Source organism: Oxyura jamaicensis, chromosome 2, assembly GCF_011077185.1.
Source record: "Oxyura jamaicensis isolate SHBP4307 breed ruddy duck chromosome 2, BPBGC_Ojam_1.0, whole genome shotgun sequence".
NCBI lineage: Eukaryota > Metazoa > Chordata > Aves > Anseriformes > Anatidae > Oxyura > Oxyura jamaicensis.
The window spans coordinates 124,684,050-124,699,779 of record NC_048894.1 but is presented as its reverse complement, the minus strand read 5'-3'; the positions used below and the strand labels follow the sequence as shown (position 1 = coordinate 124,699,779).

At 36.7% G+C, this 15,730-nt stretch overlaps 1 protein-coding gene across 24 annotated transcripts in view; it reads left to right on the top strand.

The window, feature by feature from the left end:
* The window catches only part of EYA1 (EYA transcriptional coactivator and phosphatase 1), a 167,897-nt gene extending 152,392 nt beyond the window's left edge, over nt 1–15,505 (top strand). For all 24 annotated transcript variants that reach the window (XM_035318225.1, XM_035318238.1, XM_035318237.1 and 21 more), the window contains 6 exons: nt 1,884–1,942; nt 2,138–2,298; nt 2,506–2,620; nt 2,957–3,078; nt 5,040–5,140; nt 13,253–15,505. In XM_035318225.1, coding sequence (XP_035174116.1) covers nt 1,884–1,942; nt 2,138–2,298; nt 2,506–2,620; nt 2,957–3,078; nt 5,040–5,140; nt 13,253–13,333 — 639 coding nt within the window. In that variant the 3' untranslated portion in view covers nt 13,334–15,505. The remainder of the gene's footprint in view (nt 1–1,883; nt 1,943–2,137; nt 2,299–2,505; nt 2,621–2,956; nt 3,079–5,039; nt 5,141–13,252) is intronic.
* The last annotated feature ends 225 nt before the right edge of the window (nt 15,506–15,730 follow it).

Sequence of the window (15,730 nt, the reverse complement as noted above, 5' to 3'; positions counted from 1 at the left end):
AAAGTCTCCTTTTCCGAAATTTTGGTTTTGAATCTTTTTCTCCAGCAACTTTTTCCAGTTGTCATTCATTATTTCCAAGCTGGCAGAGGAAACTATTGACTTGTTAATTTTCACTGCTACTTTGGCAATTCAAGCTTAAGTTTTCTATCCATGGAGAGACCCAGATAGAACACACTGAGCTCAATGGGAGAAAAGCTAAAATGGGTAACTTTGGAGGGTGTCCTTTCAACAGCTTATACTCAGTGCACATTCAATTGCAAAAAGTTACTTTTAGTTTTAAAAAACAATAGCACAGCTTATTTTATTTGAATTTGATAACTTGCTGAAGAAGCTTCTGGATTTTTTTAGCCAAGTTGTTTTTCAAAGCTTTGACACACATGTTCACACTTGTAGTTTCAGCTGTGTCTGTACATCTAATACTTCTGGTCTCCCTTTGGAGCAAATTTACTGTATGGTGGTTAAATATGAGCAAATGTACTGTCGTCTTTCCTGTGCTGGTTGCTATTTTGCCTCTATTACTATTGCTATTGTATATAAAATATACAAGAGTGTGTATTATAAGAAGACCATGTTGTAGAGGTGCAAAAAGACTACACATTACTCTTCTAAATTATTTGAAAAGTTTCTGGGGTATTTTTCACAGACCCATGTTTTTAGAAATCTAAAATTCACAGCCATCATGTGAGGCCAAATATATTTCTTCAGCTCTTTTCTTATCTGAGGTTGTTGACCTCAGGAGAGGAGGAGAAGGTTACAGGGTCAAAGTCTTTTCCTCCTTGGAGCTTGCTGCTTGCTGGGAGAGGGTTGGCTGGAAAATAGATGTTTTAGAAAAAGGGTTGAGGGTCATGATTTTAATTCTGTTAGGGAACAGCTGGTTTGAGTTTCTTTCCACTTCTATCTTCCCTCCCTTCCTCACAAATCCATGGAGAGAGAAAAATTTGTTCAGAGGAAAGCAGTAACACAAAAATAAAGGACTGCAATATTTTCATATTTAAAATAGATCATGTTTGTTATAGGATTTCACATTAAGTGAGAGAAGAGGAAATTATTAAAATAACTCAAATCCATTATGTTTCAGGCACTGAATTGAGATTGATCTACAGTGCCAGAGGTCTATTTGTTTTCCTGCCAAATGTTAAATCATTAATGTTTTAAAGTCTTTAGTGGATAAACAATATGCATTATGATTTTAAATTTAGTGATGGACAAAGTTAATTTTAAATATGCCATGTTAGTTTGCATGCAAGTTGCTGAAGAAAGATGGTTTCATCTGGCTATTTCTGTTCAGATTTTCTTCATCATTGCATGCTGCTTTCATGCACTAAGACCAAAGAGAGAGAAGGAAACTCACAACTCTCAAATGAATGGCAAACTAGGAACAGATTTTTCGTCTGCAGTCCTCTGAAACACTGGCCTCAGGCTGTGTTGGTGTGTGGCTCAACAGCAATCAGAGGTCATAATTTCATTGGCGGTTAGCATCAGGTTTAATTTTTCTAATATGTTACATTTACCAAAATGTCTGGTTTCAGTTACACTTATGCACTGACTGAATCAGCTTTGAGCAGCATGATGTTTTAAGGTACCTGAAAGGCTACAAGAAAGTTTATGGAACACATATGCTAATTGTTTTTAACCACTTTCCTTTCTAAACACAAAAATGTGTTTTTGGAAAACCATTTAACAGTAGTAGCTAATCATGGTGTGCGTTTATTCTAAGAAACGAGCACAAGGAATAGGTAAAATAGTTGTTTTAACAAGACTGCCATCTACTGATTTCCACAATTAAAAATATCCCTGATGAGTAGATTGCTCATGGCTTTTTATAGCTTTATTTTTAAGATTTGCAAGATCAAGAAAATCCTAAAGTCTTTCTTTCATCTTAGGAATGCGACCAGGTTCACATTGATGACGTGTCTTCGGATGACAATGGTCAAGATTTAAGGTACAAGAGAACTGACAGAGATAAAATGTTGCTTTGCAAGTTCTTCCCTGGGAAAGTGATAAACTGTTGTAACGCTTACAGTAGCCCATTGTCTTTTTAGCTGTTTTAGCCTTTGCAACCCAGCAGTGAGTAGCTGGTGGTTGAATGTAGCCTTTTGCATTCAGTTAATTTTGGGGTTTTCTTATCTCTAAATAGCACCTATAACTTTGGAACAGATGGCTTTCCTGCAGCCGCCACCAGCGCTAATTTGTGCCTTGCAACGGGGGTGCGTGGAGGAGTCGACTGGATGAGAAAATTGGCTTTCCGGTACAGACGAGTAAAAGAAATATACAATACCTACAAAAACAATGTTGGAGGCAAGTGACTATGAAGCATATAACAAATATAAACGAGAAGCAGCAAAAAGGAAGGATTTTTGTTTTCTGTTGCCTTTTTAACATCGTAATACTTAACAAGCTGTTTAGTTTGAACTGTGTGGAAACGTATCGGAATTAATGAAAGCAAAGGAAAATGACAGAATGTCACTTAATTTCGGTGCAGACATGCCCTTATCTACTCCGCAGGTCTTCTTGGTCCAGCAAAAAGAGAGGCATGGTTACAACTAAGAGCAGAAATTGAAGCTTTGACGGATTCTTGGTTAACACTTGCACTGAAAGCACTCACCCTTATTCATTCAAGGTGAGTATGAAGAGCATGGAGCAGTTACAAAACATTAGGATATCTGCTGGTGATTTAGAAGAGGCAGCCTGGTCTGGTGGGCAACACACTGGCCTGGGGGACCTTCTTCTCATTCCTTGTTCTGGTCTGACCCTCATGTTCTATACTTTGCTCTCCCATAAATTGAAGAAAAATAACTTTCTTCACAAAGTAAGTGACAATAATAATGATGAAGGGTTCTGATGGGAGGGATGAGGTTTTCTTTGTTTTGGTTTGATTTGATTTTTTGTTTCATTTTGTTAAAAATAAATAAATAAATAAATAAATAAATAAATGTTTGTGTTTTCTGTTCCACAGGACAAATTGTGTGAATATTCTTGTAACAACTACTCAACTAATTCCAGCTCTGGCAAAAGTCTTGTTGTATGGATTAGGGGTCGTATTTCCCATAGAGAATATTTACAGCGCAACTAAAATAGGTGAGCTATTTTTATGTTGTGCTATATGTGTAGCTGTAATTCTAAATAAAAAGCTGCTGTAGTTTCTATGTATTTTTTCTTAATACATACTTAGAAGTATACAGATTAATAATTGATCTCATGCTAAGGCACCTTAAAAGTGCTTATTTATGTATGTCATGATCCAGCACAGAAAACTTCATTAATCTCAATAAACACTGATACAGCCAGCCTCTGTTAGGAGGAAATATAATCACATTTTTAATGTGTTTTCTTAAAATTGTGAATGCATATTGCTGCTTAGATGGCTTTTTGGTAGGTTGTTGGTAGAGACTACTGCAGTCATCTCAGATTAACAGAAGAAATTCTGTAAAGGTAAGTCTTGGCTGTATTAATTTCCATGTGCTCTGGAGCAAATTTTGGTAAACAATTTACCAGAAGCAAGAATGTTTTGTTGCAGAATGTAATTATTTAAGTTCATTCATACTGACTGTAATAAGCTTCATCCAGGCAAATGTTTATTTCTGTTTTCTGGTTCAATATAAAAGATGTTATTATGAACATGCAGAGGTACGTGGTACCAGATGGCAATGGAGCTTGTAGTTTTTAACATGATTATGACGTATCTGTTCTGTCTCAGATTCCCTCAAAATTGTGGGCTACATGAAAACATTTTTAATGTGTTCTTAAGTATCTATAATACAGGAAGCTCAAATGGCCAAGAAAAAATGGTGGGTTATTTTTGTTTGGTTTTGTTTGTTAAAAAACTTGGTTGAGAATTCTGTATAGAAACTAGATAGCACTGCTGTAAACGATTTTAAACCAGTTCCTGGATAGAAATGTAACTGTACCTGTCTGTAGAATCTTTAAGGTAAATTAGAACATTGAATTATAACACTTTAAATACACATTTTAATTAAAACTTAGTAGTAAATATTCTTATAATTTTAAGTACACAGAATGGCAGGTACTTCTGGAATACTGTGTCCAGTAACTGACTACCACAGAAAATCATGAGATTTTAGGAACATGACACAACTCATAATTTTCAATAATGTTTTACCTAGTTAGTGTTGCAGGTTTTTTATGTCTAATGCTACTGTTAAAGAGTGTCAGTGAGTCGTTTGGTTTCTATTGTCCTGTAGCTGAAATAACTATTTTGAAAATTACAATTCTTCCTGTCAGTTGCTCTAGACACCTAGTAGACACACAGGTAAGCGTGCATTATGACCAGACTGAAGGGTTCTTTCAGAATGGGAACATTTAAGAAAACTTGACTGTAAGCATTCACTTACATTCTGGCTTCCCAGTATCAGTACCTTGTATGTACAGAATTGGGATAATTTCCCTGGGTATATGCAGTGAACTAATGAGCCAAGTTAATGGATCCCGTTGCAGGATCAAGGACCTTACCCATGTATTGGATTACAAGCATTTAAATCCAAACCTTTTTGGCAACCTCTTATGTCAGGATACTACTGTTCCAGGAGCTGTGATTAATCTTGTCACAGGTTGCAGAGGAAAAGCTAGAATTTCTACTCAGATTCAATCAATTTACTCTATTAAGGACACTGGCTGTACACAGCTGGTAGAAAGTTCTCCTGGTGGGTAAATCCCCTCTCAAACCTGTCTCAGATGAGTGCAGGAGACAAGAAAGGTAATATTGCAGACCTCTGGTATGCTACATCTACCTTGTCGTGTGCATTTAAACACCTTTCAGGGCAGATTTGAATGCTGCCTGTCAGCTGCTCTGGCAGAAGCAAAGCTTCAGTGGGCTTTGGAGCACCAGGAGAGGTGCCATCCTGTAGGAGAGGCTCTTCTCCCTTCCCTCGCAGTTGTTGTAATTATGTATTCAAAGATTTGGGGGGGTCCAAGCTAAAATAGTAGCAGGTGATTTCATGATATCCCATGACCACCTATCCTGAATAGTCTGTTTGTTTTTTTGTTTGTTTGTTTTGTTTTGTTTTGTTTTTTTCTTCCAGGAAAGGAAAGTTGTTTTGAGCGAATAATTCAGAGATTTGGAAGGAAAGTAGTGTATGTGGTTATAGGGGATGGTGTTGAAGAAGAACAAGGCGCAAAGAAGGTAATGGCTCTTTTTCAAGATTTCAAGAGTCTGAGAGTAAAATCGTCCTTTTGTTAGATATGGAACAGTGTGTACTGGCATTTGATTTTTGTATCTTTTCTTTATGAATTATAATGTTTTGATCATATCTAGTAGAAAGCTGCATAAAACTGTAGGTAATGATGTGTCCCGCTGTTCTCCAAAAGACAGATTATGCTAGCTATGTATGTTTGGTGTATTTCAAAAAGGAGCCAGAAAATGGGTCCTGACTTCTGTGCCAAGAACTAATAGTTCTGTTTTCATTGGCATCCCAAAATACCACATCGGATGTTATGAATATAAGCAAAAAATGGTGATTCTTACTGATCAAAGGCAGCTTGCTATTTAACTGTATGAAATACATATATGTCACACCTTGAATAGGTATGTAGGATTGGAGTACTTACACATAAATCTCAGTTTTCTCATGGATCCATAATTTGGATTCTGTATTCAGGTAAATACTCATGGCTTGTCCTGCATTCATAACCTCAGTTAACTGAGCAGAGGATACTATTTGCATGTGTATTTATTACTTTTTCCCTTCCTCTGGGAGAAAGAGAAAAAAAATCACATATTTTTCCCCAGTGTGGAGTAAGTTCCATAAAGAGCAATACTTCCTGCTGGCACATAATAGACAGTATTCCTAGCCTCACTCTTTTATCAAAGAGAAGCAGATACGGAGTCTTCGCTTGAAGGAATGAGGCATAATTTTGACTACTGGAACAATAGGCGAAAGAATATGAAAATGGGCATTTTAATTATTGCTTCCTTTTACAGGTAAATTGCTTTTACACAACTTCTCTTTTACCACAAAAAATCTCTGTGATATTTCTAGATCTGTTTCCACTGTAACTTTCTATATGGGCAGAGTAAAACAAATTAGCCTAGATGGCATTTTACCAGATGCACCAATGACTGGTTTTGCTTCATGAAATCTGGGTTTTGTGCCCCTAGAGCATTTCAGGCAGGTTCCCGGCTTGTCCCAGCACTTTGCAGAGCATCAGTTTCATATATCCCTTTGGCGGACGGACGGGAACAGTTTGCTCCTTTCTCCTTCAGAAATGCCTTTCATCTTTGCACAGAAATGTTTTCCCGCTGTAAATGATTACATTTTAAAAGCTGCATTTAAGATCAGTAGAAAAAAAAATCTTCTTTGTTCCTTTTCTGTTGCTTGGTGAAATAGTTGTATATGATAATGGCAGGAGTAGTCCTTTTGGTAACATTATCTAATTCACTGTTTTTTTCAACAGGAAACATGATTCAGAAAAGCATAAGAAAAAGCCTTTCCAGTTGCTAAAAGGTGTAGCAGCATAGAAAGTTCCTTTGTGCCATTGCTTCTGTATATTATTTCTTGGTGGAAGGAATGTTCAGATTTAAAGCATGTTAGATGCTCTGGATTAAATTATCTCCTACAGTAATGCCAGAGATGTCAATAAGTGTACCAGCAGCCCAGCCTTTCTGCAGAAACTATTAATGTGATTAAGGGAAATGCTTCTGTGATTCTTGTCCTGCTCCACCTAAAAACAACTCTCTATTGCAAGCTGAGAGGGCAGGATTTGCCCTCAGATACTTCAAGAGAAAGAACCACACAGTGCCTTGCTGTACTGGAAGCTGCTCCCAACTCAAATGATGCTTTATTGATTATCTGCTCCTCAGATTGTTTTTAGCATTATAAGGAGGAGTAGGCATGGGAATGCACCCTAGAGTATACTTAAGACACATGCCCTGCCTAATGAATAAATGGTATTGCTGTATTAGAAAATTGTAAAAGCCTAGATCTTCTCCAGTGAGCATGGAAACAAACCAGGATCTACCCTCACAGAAAATGTGAAGCCCATCAACCCAAACTGGCATGATTGTCTCCATTACGTTTCTTATCCCCCTCTCATTGTGGGTGCTTCCTTCCCATCAGCATATTGGATTTTGAGATATTCTCAAGGCAAGGACAGATTTTATGTTATTACTTTGTACTGTGCTTTGCTGAAGGGCTTTGACCTGTGGAGAAACCTTTAGTATATGTACATTTCTTTACACAGAACACAGACAGTACGTCCTTCTTTAATGTTTGAATAGCCCTTCGCTGATTACTCTAGTGAGTATTTTTAAGTGAGCATATAAATTCTATTCCATATGAAAGGTTTTTATTCAATTTCTTTAGTGAAAAGAGCTGAACTTCATGCTTAGGAGGACATAAAGATAAGGTTTGTTTTTATTAAAAATAATTTACCAATAATTTAGCCAATTTCTTAATCATAAAACAAGGTTTTTCATTTTTGTCCTTTATTTAATCTAAATCTTGAGTCAATAAAACAAAAGAAAAAGGCATTTAAAATCTTTTTATTGTTGCCTTTGTTGTAAAAATTCAATAATGCATACTTTTTAATACAGGTGGAAAGGTCACTGCTGTTTTGGAGAAAAAAAAATAGGACAGACGTTTTTAGTAAATCCTTTGATCGATGAAAATAAATACAACTGCATACTCTTACATTTCATGCAGCATGGGACAAGCCATGGTATCAACACCCTGGCTGAGCTGTCACTTCCTGCAAAATATTTTATAAGACAATTAAAATCCTCAGGATGGTCACATTACAGGCTGAGGAGAAATCATACCCTTCTGGATCGGTTCAGCAAGCAGTCAGGCCAGCTGTAACTCCAGGGTTCACGTGGAGGTTGCTACCTTTGGATCCATTTCCCCAGGAGAGGAGGGAGAAGAGGGGGGAGGAGGGGGGAGAGGCAAGGGGTGCATGGGGATGGGTACAGTGTGGGGACATGTGCCTGCAGCAAGCCCGGGAGTGGGACTGCCTTCTTGCCCTGTGTACATCTGCATGCCACTGCAGTGACATAAGTTTCTAGGTTTCTCTGCCAGAGACTCTGATGTCTTGATTTTTTTTTTTCCCTTTTTTGAGCTCTTCTTATGCATTTGCATTTAGAGACACAGTTGGGAAGTATCCATAAGGCAGAAAAAAGTCCTGCATTTTCCTACTTAGGAGAATCCTCCAAAGGGTTTCTCATTTGTGAGATGAGACAAAGGAGGAGGATCTCTCCATGGAGGAGCTGGATTTTAAATCAGGTGATTTGGGAGAGCCTAGGCAAATCAGTTTCTCCCTTTGTCTCTGAAATGGTTGCACTGCTTTGGAGGGAAATTGAGAGGAAAAATCATAAATCTTCGTGGAGCAATAAATAGAATATAAATGGGTATCCAATCTGCCACTGCTTTAAAGCTTGCAGTCACACTGTGCTGCTCAGGTTTGGGGTAGGAAGCAAAGACGACTGCTTAGCAAAATCTGGCAGAAACACAACAAAAATACTGTTAAAGATGACAGAAACTTATGAGTTTTCTATTCAAATGTGTCACAAATCTCAGGAGTAAGGTTTTTTTAGAAATATGTATTCATTTCAGGGAAGGAGGATAGTCTATACTTTTCAGTATTGCCCCCAAAAAATGTCTTTGTTTTGTGCATGTGTAGAACTGAAGCACTCTCATTTATTTTGTTGAATAAAATAGTTGAAGACTGGTTCTTTTAGTAAATATATGCTAAAAAAAAATAATACTTTTTCTATTTCATAAATGAATTACCTTAATATTTTTAGGTTATTGAATATTTTTATATTAGAATTACTAAACAAATATTTTAATTTTTCATGCTTTTACCAAACTAATACAAACTTTCACCACCACATTTCATTCCAAAATATTATTAGAACAGTCACGAATATTTATTTATTAATAAATTTATTAATAAATTTAATTTAATAAATATTTATTATCAAGTATCATATATTATTAAATATCTTCAAAATGATTCATGCCTTTTAGTAGAAAAAAGCTTCATATTTACTTGGAAGATACTGAAATAGTAAACAAACTCCTTGCTTTACTACCAGTCTACTCATATGTTCCTCCAATAAGCAATAAGAAAACCTTTCTCATAGTTTCATTAGCATCCAGTTACACTGCTTGTTAATTAGTGGTTAACATTTGTCATCCATTCTCGCGCAGAAGTAAATGAGACCAGCATTTTTTCATGTGCCCAGAATAGAATGCACGTGTTATGCATGACATGTGTGGTAAGTGTTGGCAGAGAGGGCTTTCTAAAGGCAATGTGTAGTAAATATATATCCAAAGAAACTCGTCTGCTCATTTAGTAAGAAAAAATGGGCCTCTGCCTCATGGCTGTGTTGCCACTTAAAAATAGTTGTAGATATGTGAGGCATGGTAATATGGGAATAAAGTGCAAGGTTTTGTATGGCTATTTTGTTACTTTAAGCATTTTTCTTCTGTACAGTCATATGTTTTCTTAGATAAGGTGAAAGTTATTGTATATACCTAGTAAACACACATGCATATATATGGACACATTTACAACACTGCATATACACATACAGACACATGCATGTAGCTATATATAGACCTGTATCGGGTTTGTTTCCCTTCCTCTAAGACTAGCTAGAAGTCTTAAAAGTCTGTGCTGTAGGGTCAAACTGATAGAGATCTGAATCAGCCACATTCAACTCCATGCAAGGAGCGCCCAAGCAGATGCCAGTCCCCGTGCAGCCATGGCGTTCCTGGCATGTTTCTTTTCTTGGGAGTGCACTGCCGGTCCTTTGACCTATATGCAGGAGAACTGAAAATAATTATAATCCTGAGATTTAAACAACCTCTTTGTTTTCATGGGACTCTCCAGGCTCTCATTCCACACCTCACTCTTATAACTGAATGGTATAAATGGAGGTATACTCCTTTCACAGACAGACATAAATAAAGCAGAGGACACTTAAGTGAATTTCAAATTCACAAAGATATAGCCAAAATAATGACCACTTAAAGTTTTGGTTTAAAATCTGACCATAAACAGCTGAGGGTAATCGAAAACTCAATATTGCATATGGGCATCATAGCAAGAATCGCTGTGATTTGATTTAGCAGAAGCTAAAGCTTCTGTTAAAACAATCAGGATCTTTAACTGCCCTAGACGCCTGGTGTGTGTACATTCTGTGATGCTGAGGTTGTTACTAGGGAAGCAGTACAGTGCTGGAGCTGCATGAGCTGCATGAGGTGGGAGCTGGAAGCCAAGAATTTATTACTACAATTCTCCCTATTCATTAGTTTGCTGTATGACCTTGGAGGGCTTCCATGTCATTGACTCTTGGCTTCCGCATAGGCACTATTCAAAAGCAGATGTCCACCAAACCTCTCACCACACAACAGCTTTGATATGCAATTTATACCCCTCTGACCCAGTGGCTGAGGCACAAGTGGTGCCAAGCTGCCAGCGAGAGCTGGGAGACCAGGTACATGCTCCCTCACAGCTTGTGAGTGGAGAGGGAAACTGCAGCCATGCAAGAAAGGGAGGCAGCACTGCTGAGTGCTCCCAGTTGGCAAACATGGCTCAGATCAGCTGCAAACACAAACCTCTACCTGTTTGGCCTTGATATAATGCCCCTATCAGATGTTATAAGTTCTGCCAGGAGGTTCTTGCAGCTTCAATAAGTGATAGACAGACAGAAGCTTTTGGAGATCCTGGAGAACAGCATGATGGGGAATTTTTATTTCTCTTTGCTATTGTTCACTCATTTCCTGAGCATGATGCAATAAATGAATGTTTAGGAAAGATTTGAGTTGGAAAGCAGGTGCCTGACCTGACAGTACAGAGGACAGACTGTCTGTGTGGTGTAACAGGAAAGACACTTGGAGCTGTAACTCAATGAGGTAACTGCATCTAGTTTCTGTCACTGGTGGAGCACAGAAGCAACTCAATAAAAGTCTAAATTGAAGATGCTGAAATAGTAGATGTCATGCTTAAAGCTTCCATCTTAAGGAATGTGTAGAAGTGTTTTGAAAATAATCTAAACATTTGTTCCAACAACATCTCACTTATCTCTGAATTATTATTTTTCCCCAAAAGCAGCAGTGGCTCACTTATTTATCTTCAAGCTGAGACTTAGTCAGCTCTTCCTTAAGTCTTTCTGACAATCCAGAGTAAAACAAAGAAGAACAAAAACTGTTCCAGTGATGTTTTCTTGTCAGTCATTTTATTTTCTTCCTGAATAAATTTCTTTGTTGTAAAAGCAAACTTTGCATGAGGGCATACATTAACACATCCATATTACATTTTATTCCAGATCAGGAGTGTCATACTGAAGCAGATCGTCCCTTTCACTATACTTTGACTAACATCCTGGACTTTTTTTAGGAAAAAAAAAAAAAAAAAAAAAAAGGGCAGAACTAGAAAGGTGCTCACCAAATGCTCTCCAGCTGTTAGTGGACATTTTTTCCATGGCAGAAAACTAGTTATTCTGAAATGAAAACCTTGAAACATGGACACTGGGTGCTCAGCCCCACATCCATCACTCTGCAGTCCCTCCTATTGTGCAATTCTACTTGCTAATACTTGTCCTTAATCTAGTGCATGTTCTCCGGATTTCTTAGAGTGCTCCTTTGCTGGTCATGCACCACTCTTTAGCAAAGTCTTGCTGATCTTGCTGATTAATTAATCAAGCATTATCTCCTCCATCTTTTACAAAAGCAACAGTTGATTACTCCTTAGCAGTTGCCATTTGATTTCAGAGAAACTTGCCAATACTCACCTAATTAGGTTCCTTTTAAAAATCTCTGGTTTATTCCGTAAAGTGAACCCAATTCATCATCACATTCATATCTGGATTGAAGCATTACCCTCCTAAAACTAATTTTTATTTATATACCATCAGATGTTTACCTGAGCTCCAAAGATAAACTTTTCATAAGCTCTGTTATAAGGTATTTCATTGATGGGGCAGGTTAGAGCAAATGTGCAGGGTTCACATTAAACATACACCTGGAAACAGAGGGTTTCACATCATGCTTTTATGTTTTCAAAATTGTTCTCTATTCAAAATTTGAGGATAAAGACCTGAGTTAAAGGGGAGGTCAGCACAGAAGTAATGATCAGAAGAGATGGAGTTTTGCTGCTGATTTAAATAAATTAGGAATTTCCTCAGCAATTGCTTCAGGGAGCATGAAGAAAACTTTTTCTGAGAAGCTGTCAGTAAAGTGTATGGGGATCTCAAAAGCTATTGTGAAGTAAATTGCTTGTGGTTTGCCTCCTAAAGATGCTGGACACAAGCTGACCCAATGAAATGGTGAATATGACCACGTGTAACCTTAAGAATATTCTTGCATTGAAACTATTTTCCCATGGGATTGATAGAAAATTTCCTGAAGAAAGCTGATGGTTATCTTTTTTATTATTATTATTTATTTATGCAAAAGTTCTTGCTGACAGTATAATCCTTGTTTTACAGTTTAAATATAATAAGTATTCTTAATCAGATTTTTACCCTTCATGGATGAGGTAATGTGTATTTTCTCCTGGTATTTGTTTTTTGTTTCTTCAGGTTCTTTGTGAACATAGTTGTGCTCCAGACTGAGATCTTATTACAGTTAATAGGAAAAAAATATGTATTTATTTTTAAATTGTCCCATATGGAAAATATGTTTTAAGATCAGTGCTAACAATGACCAATGTTGTACAAACCACCAGGATAAAATTCCCTTCAAAGTGATGTGAGCAACATATGAACTATTCTGAATCATCTCTGCCATGTTCGTAACTCACCTGCCAGGGATAGTTTCCCAAAGAATAAATATGTTTTGATAGTAAATATTCCTAATACTTAATTTCTTTCTTTTCTTTTCCTTTTTTTTTTTTTTTTGATGAAGTCCTATTCCCTTCCTCAAATTACCCACCTGCTTCATGTATAGAATAGTTTTCCTTTTTTTTTTTTCTAGACACCTTTTCCTTTTTTTTTTTCTTCTGCAATATATCGTAATTTGATTTTCTTAAAAAGAAATGAGAAATCCTTCCCTTCCTTAAGATCTCATGACATTGTTATTCCTGTTGGCAAATATGTATCTGCTATTATTGATAATTTATGCTGGGGGGTCAGAGAAACCAGAGATAAATGTGAAAGGCTTGGGGGGTTAAGAACTCTGACTCTTGCTTTTTCCTTGATGTGTTGTTACCTTATTCTTGCAGAAGACAATGGGTGGGTCTAAATACCAGAATGCTTGGGGTTATTTTTACATGTTGTCTGTGCTGTTCACAGCATGCTATGCCATTTTGGAGGATCTCGAGCCACTCTGACCTTATGGCCCTTCACCATGCCTTGGAACTGGAGTACTTGTAGCAGCTCAGCAGCACTTTGAAACCCCAGAGCCTCCTTCTGCCCGTGGACAGTATGCCTGTGTCTTGTGTCAGCATTGGACTACAGAACTTTGTGATTTCAACATGTTGACGTACAGCTGCAATTGGTCTTAACCCTTGCCCCTTCAGTAAATGGAGGAGCATGTCTTTTTCTTCAGAACAGCTGTTGACTCTGGTACTGCAAGTCCAACGAAAATAAGCCATGTGAAGGTTTTAACAACTCCTCTTTACCATATTTGCTACCAAAAAGAAATGGAAAAGGAAAGGAAAAAAAATTAAAAAAAAAAAAAAAGAAAAGAAAAGAAAAGGTTCGTACCTGTGAAGAAAAAAAGGACCTGCAAGTGCTTTGTTGTTTTTAGACTCTTCAATGTGACACGCCGTTGCTTCAACACAGAGAACTTGATTGCACAATGAAGACTGAGATTTTTTGAAATACCAGTGGAGTAATTTTCTTGTAAAGAAGGTTTACTTTTTGGTTTCTCATACCCAGGGTACTCTGTACATCTTTACTTATTTATGAACAGACTATATTTTGACATCATATAACTGAGGATATGTATAATAGGAAAAAGGCTATTATAAGCCTTTGCCTTATGGTACAGCAACTACTTTTGATTTTAGCACATTACAGAGTAGTTTAAAATATGTCTAATTTAAACAAATAGGTACATCACTGAGACAATCATGTACAGGAAGAATTTTTTGTGTAAATTTGTAATAATGAATGATTCTTTTACATATTGTTAAGGTAAATGCTATTGAAAGATAGTAATGCCTTGTTGGTAAAGAATGAGGCCACATGTGCACAAACTCTTGTGCAGTGCCTTATCAATGTGTTGGTTATAAATATGTAGATAATGGATTTTTTTAGATAAATTTGTCAAGACCAAAAGCATGGATGTCAAGTGTCAATAGGATTTTGGTTTTGTTCTTTTCAGCTACTTCTCTACCTTTTTAATTGCTCTCCTACTCTGATTATGAAAAGATCAATTTTGTTTCCCCCACTAAGGAAATATACATAATACGCAACCAATGAGGAATGCATTGCTGTCTTCTGTTTCCTCTTTTAATGTCAACATATTAACCCTTTTTTAGAGTATTGAAAAATGAATTAACAGATTCATTCCATAAAGAAATATAGAGAGAACACAAATATTTTTTAAAACGTGACTTAAACTGGCATCTAGGTACCAAATAGTTTTTGTCTTGTCCAAAAATAGAGGAAATTATCATCATCATTATTTTTAGAAATTAGAAATGGGAATATTTTGGAGAAATTGAACAAGGATACTCATATACATTTAAGTTTTTTAATCCTCTTCCACCAGGAGTCAGATTTTCCTAAGATATAACATCCATTGCCGGCAATGGAAATACTGAAATACTTATCGCCAAGGAGTTAAAATTTGCTTTTGTCTATATCCACTTACTGGACAAACCTAGACTGTGTCTGTCTGTGACTTGTGACTTTTCTAATCTTGAAGGCCATGAGATACTTGGTCAGATAAACTGTCAGTCTGACTTTTTGGCTTGAATTGTACCAATTCCCTTTGCCTGATTTAAATCTTTTCATTTAAAAAAAAAAAAAAAAAAAAAAAAAAGCATCAGCTTTGTTGGTTCATTCTCCAGCTTTTCTTCTTGTTTTCTTTTGCTAAAAACACCAGCCTTGTAACAGCTACCTGCAAAGCTACAAATCACCGATGTAGCTGCAAAGCAACACCCTTCTCTATTGAAGGAATCATATTGCTGCTAGAATTCAATGTTTGTGGATTGCTTTATTACCAACAAAGAGGTTTATCCAACCAAGACTTGCACATGTGCTTTACTTTACCCAGTATGAGTACTGGAAATCACACAGTACTCACATACATGCATAAAGCACATTGTTTTTAGAACTGAGACTATAATTAGACTTTTTTTTTTTCTTCAAACAAATTAGACAGTGATGGGGAGTTGGTTGTATTTTTTTTTTTTTGGTCTCTTTTCAATTTTTAGTCACTTGCAGACTGAAAAACAAACAAACAAACAAACAAAAAACCAGTTTATCTGGGCCTTATTGTACAAAAAGTGTGTTGTGTCCACAACTGTGTACAGAATTTTTCTTCATTAATTTTGTTTTAAATTAATAAAATTGATTTGTGAACGTATTAAACAATCCTCTTGTATGCAAGTCTATGATATTTTTGCCCTCTAGGTTTGGAATGGGAGACATCTCTCTTTTTTGTCCCAAGGCAAAAGTTGTTCACCTGCTTATGCCCAGCTGAGGTGTTAAATAGGATAACAATATTTGTGCCTAGTTTACAAAAGTCTCAGTTAGATGGGCAACAGCTATTTTGCTTATCAGGGGGAGCTAGAGAAGATCAGTGCAGAAACAGCCCTA